The sequence below is a fragment of the Mycothermus thermophilus genome (assembly GCF_041956435.1).
Source record: "Mycothermus thermophilus strain CBS 625.91 unplaced genomic scaffold VTJ04scaffold_14, whole genome shotgun sequence".
Taxonomy (NCBI): domain Eukaryota; kingdom Fungi; phylum Ascomycota; class Sordariomycetes; order Sordariales; family Chaetomiaceae; genus Mycothermus; species Mycothermus thermophilus.
In genome coordinates, this window is record NW_027191440.1 from 1 (window position 1) to 4,840 (window position 4,840).

General features: G+C 50.4%; 2 protein-coding genes across 2 annotated transcripts; both read right to left on the bottom strand.

The window, feature by feature from the left end:
- Window positions 1–224: 224 nt before the first annotated feature.
- On the bottom strand, window positions 225–650 carry VTJ04DRAFT_2113 (uncharacterized protein; the record flags this gene model as incomplete). The annotated part of the gene is made up of 1 exon (XM_069359868.1): window positions 225–650. One exon carries the CDS (start codon window positions 648–650, stop codon window positions 225–227), a length of 426 nt encoding a protein of 141 aa, XP_069213805.1.
- A 54-nt stretch (window positions 651–704) lies between these two features.
- On the bottom strand, window positions 705–2,683 carry VTJ04DRAFT_2114 (uncharacterized protein; the record flags this gene model as incomplete). The annotated part of the gene is made up of 2 exons (XM_069359869.1): window positions 705–784; window positions 907–2,683. 2 exons carry the CDS (start codon window positions 2,681–2,683, stop codon window positions 705–707), a joined length of 1,857 nt encoding a protein of 618 aa, XP_069213806.1.
- Window positions 2,684–4,840: the final 2,157 nt, after the last annotated feature.

The window sequence follows — 4,840 nt, forward strand, 5'->3', positions numbered from 1 at the left end:
CTACCCCCCTCCTGCGATTGGCTGTCCGCAGCCAAAACAAAGTTCCCAAAATGGCAGTCACAACGTCAACTCCTTCCTGCTATACATGAGTGTGGTGCCTAATAGGCCACAAGGTTCATGCTCGTCAGGCCTGTACAAAATTTTGCGCCCCTCGTTTTCTCCTTTGGAGATTTTCCCTTTCTTTTCTTCTCCGGCCGGCTCATCCGCACCATCACGCGTGCGATTCACCACTTTCGCAACTCCTCCTTCCTGCTGCTTCGCCGTGTCGTCCTGGCCAGACGACACACCTGCGAATTGGCAACATGTCGTCCCCGTTCCACTGACTTCCCCGCGCGAGAAGCAGCCGTGCATGCGATGCACGCGTCACGTTTCAGAGAAGAAGCGCAACAAGTCGAAGAATGAGGTCGCTCCCGGCGAACGTCGCCGTAGAAATCAGGCGGCTGCCCTTCATGAAAGGCGACCATCTCGATGTGTCCGCCCTCTTGTTTGTGGCGAACTGGTTGTCGACTCTCACCTGCGACGAGGTCTTTTCGCCGGGGACCCTCCAAGAGTATGCCATGGAGGAGTAGGTCTTCACTGCCGAGTGCCGCCTCCAGGACGGCGATGCCGGTTTCGGTGCCGAGGATTGCTTGGCGGAATTCCATGACCATGTGAATTTCAAGCTCGTCCTGTTAGTGGAGAAGTGTCTGTGAACGGGTGTTTCGCTAGCGATGTATGAGCTTTTCCTCTGGATCGCGGGAACAACGCCTTGACGCTTGGGTGGCAGGATTTTGTTGAGGTTTCGCTGGGGTTTCGTGGGCAACTCGTCAATGGGGCGGTCGGAGATAGAGAAAAATCGATCGATGTTGATGGAAGGAGTCGTTACATCGATAGCGAGGCATCAGATTCTTGCTTTTCTTTTCCGACCCTCCTTGGGGATTTCACTTCGTTGTTGTGATGCCCGGAACTTCCGGATCAAATCCTTGGCGTTTGCCATGTCTTCTTCCGACACCCACTGATTAAATTCCGCAGGCCAGCCTTTCCACTTGACAAGAAATGATGTTTCACCTTCGAATCGCCTCTCCTCCCGGACTTCTTCCACTTCCCATTCTCCCTCATCCTCCAGATCTGCCATCGGCATACATTCTGTTCCTGGGGCATCCCCCTTCCAACGTTTCAACAGAACAACAGGGAATACATTGTGGAGACGAGAGTATTTGTTAGGAAGAGCAAGGCGATACGCCTGCGAACCGACTTCTTCTAACACTCGAAAGGGACCAACAAAAGGAGGAACAAACTTATGAGAACCCTTCATTCTCAGGTTCTTGGTAGACAACAGAACTAAATCTCCAGCACGGAATTGTTCTGGGCGATGCTTTTCGTCATAATATCGCTTGTGAGTCGCCAATGCCACGGCCCAATTCTTCTTCAGCTGCTCGCGAATTTCCGCAAGCCGAACAATTCGTTCTTCCGCATTGGGGTGCAACGGCTGTCCTCCTCTTCCGCGCGGCTCGCCCTCGAGTCGACGGTTGAACTCTGGCTGGTAACCGAAGAGCGCGTAATTCGGAGAAAAGTGCGTTGTTGCATTGATGGAGTTGTTGACAGCAGCTTGTGCTTCTGGAAGCAGCGCAGGCCATGTTCTTCCGTTGTCATGTACGAAACAACGGAGGTACTGAACGAGAGTTTGATTCATTCGTTCAGTTTGGCCGTCGGTTTGGGGGTGAAACGCGGTCGATAATCTTCTGTGAACTCGTTGCAGGTAGCATAAATCGTCCCAGAATTGGGAGGTGAACACAGATCCTCGATCGCTAACAATCCCATCGGGGGTGCCGTATTCAAGTTCGATTTCTTGATGAAAGAGTTCCGCAAGTTCCTGACTTTTCATAGTCGAGGAAACTGCAAAAAATCGACACTTTTTCGTGAAGCGATCGACGATGACCAGAATAGCGTCACGCTCGACGCCATCTCGGCCTTCAACCGCAGGAAGTCCTACAATGAAGTCCATGCTGACTTCCTTCCACGGTCCCTGTGGAATCGGTAGCGAAACAAGTTCGCCTGACGGTCGTTGCCGTGGTGATTTGCCAATTTGGCATGTGTGACACTCGCTGCAGAAATCGCGGACATCTTGGGAGATTCTTTCCCAGTAGTATTTGCGCTGCAGGAGGTCCAAGGTTTTCTTTGCGCCAAAATGACCCGACTCTGGGGTTGAATGGTGGAGGCTAATTAACTCCTGGCGCAATGCACCCTCTGCGGGTACGTAAAACTGGTCGCGATAAAACAGGACGTTGTTCTCGTCCACGCGCCAGGTGGCAGATTTGCCTTCTCTACGCCGGCGTCTCGCCGACGACACGAGAAATTGAGTCTGGGGATCTGTGGCCTGTTGCTCACAAATGAGTTCCCTCACAGACTTTGAAGGGTTGAGGTCTAGAGCGGATTCTGTGGCCGCAATCCTCACTACCCTTTCCCTGGTTAGGCTTGGTGGCCGAAACCATTCAGGGGAATCTGACTCTGCGCCAGAGAACTCCGGCATCTCGCCAGAGGAGAGAGCTGACTTCTCGTCAGGGAGCACTCGAACGGCTCCAAAATGGATGAGGTAATAGGTATCTGCGTCGAGGCGGGCACAAATAGTTCCACAGTTGACATGCCTCGGAATCTCAGCTGTTCCACCATGTAAGCGCTGGCGATGCAAGACTGAGTTGCTCATCTTGTTCTGAAGAGATGGCATCCACAACATGCGAACGTTAGCGTCGTTCGCCGTAGGTTGGTAATCGGGTCGTCTCGACGGTCCATCGGCAGGGTTTCGCTTGCCGGCCTGGTGTTCAATCAGGAAATCAAATCCTGAGAGGTACATACACCAGCGCGCCTGGCGGCCGTTGAGTTGTTTCTGCTCCATGAAACTTCGTAGATTAAGATGGTCAGAATATACAGTGACTCGCTGGCGACTGCCTTCAATATAGTGGCGCCAATGCTTAAAGGCTTCCACAATGGCCATCATTTCTTTATCTGCTGTAGCATAATTAAGCTCAGCATTTTTGAATTTGGAGGACCAAAATGCAATAGGGTGTCTTCTGCTTTGTTGATCAGGCTGTGAAAGCACTGCTCCCATAGCAAAATCAGAAGCGTCTGTTTCTAGAATAAGGGGCTTTTCGGGATCGAAATGCTGGAGCAACGGGGCAGACTGGAAAGCTCGTTTCAACTGTTCAAACGCTTCTCGTTGATCTTTTGTAAGGTCAAAGGTGCCGGATTTCCTTCCCTTTTCCATGCCTTTCATCATGCTAGTTAGGGGAAGCGCAATTTGTGAATAATGGGAAATAAAACGTCGGTAAAAGTTGCAAAATCCCAAATAAACCTGCAGATCACGGTATGTATGGGGTTCTGGCCAGTTTTGAACGGTTTGGACTCGACTCGATTCCATGGCGATTCCCTCGCGATTAACCACGTAGCCTAGGAAGGTAACATGGTCTTGGTAAAAGGAACATTTGGAAGGTTTGCAGTACAGCTTTGCCTGCTTCAACCTATCGAGAACCAAGCGAAGGTGCCGCGTATGACTTTCGCGGTCTTTGGAGAAGATCAAAATATCATCAAGGTAACAGACGCAAAAGTCGTCTAAGTATCCTCCAAGTGCTTGATGCATGTAGTTTTGGAAAGTGGCCGGTGCGTTGCAGAGACCGAAGGGCATAACGAGATACTCAAACAATCCATATCGCGTGCGAAACGCAGTTTTCCATTCGTCTCCTTCCTTAATTCGGATCCTGTAATAGGCATCTTTAATGTCAAGTTTTGAAAAGTATTGTGCTCCCGATGCACGGTCAAGAATTTCAGAAATCAAAGGCAATGGGTAGCGATTCTTAAGCGTGATCTTGTTGAGTCCCCGGTAGTCCACACACAATCGCAGAGTACCATCTTTCTTAGGGACAAACAAGACAGGACTAGCCGCAGCACTTTGCGAAGGCCGTATCCTGTTTTTCGCCAGGTTTTCTGTAAGATATTCCTTCAGTTGATCCAATTCACGCCCACACATTGGATATATGGGCCCAACAGGAGGTACTGTTCCTGGTTGGAGATCGATGGCATGATCTGTGTTTTTCACCGAAGGTAAAATGCTGGACTTGGAGATATCAAACACATCTGCGTATTCCCGGAGTTCGGGAGGGACTTCTGCTGCATTTCGCTGGTGTTTCTCTTCTTCCTCATCTGGGAAAAGTTCTGATGGAACATCAGGGTGCACGAACAAAGCAAAAACGCAAGCGCGATTGCGAAGAGTCTTCTGGAATTTTTTCGAGTTTTCCAGGCGAACTTTCGCTGATGGATCCATGAACCACCAACTGGATTGACCCGGATACAGAATAATATTGAGTTGCTTCAACCCGGGCATCCCCAGAATCAACGGCGAATCGTCACCGAGAAACTGGCGATCCACGGCATAAAAGGGAATAGAAACACGTTTTTCAATTCCTTGCTGATCGACTAGGGAAAGAGGGATATCATAACATCCCCGCGTGGGAAAATGAGTAACACCAACAGGGCGATAGGCCAACGAACCGGCAGCGATTAGAGACAGACGATGTCGACGGATCAGCTCGATGTCAACAAAGTTTGCTTCCGCTGCGGTATCTAAAATCACATCAATAGGGACATCATGCTTCAACATAAGGAAAGCTGGGGTGTGGAGTCTTTCTTCCACAATGGCCCTGGTTGTAAAGACTTCCGCGGTACAGGGCAGATCCGCGGTTACTTGGCGTTTCCCGAGTGTTTCGTGGAAGTATCGCGGCCCTTTCGCTGGTCGATTAAGTAGGGTGCCTTGGCATGCAACTCCTCAGGGCAGTTGTACCAGAAGTGTTGAGTGTTGCCACAGTTGAAG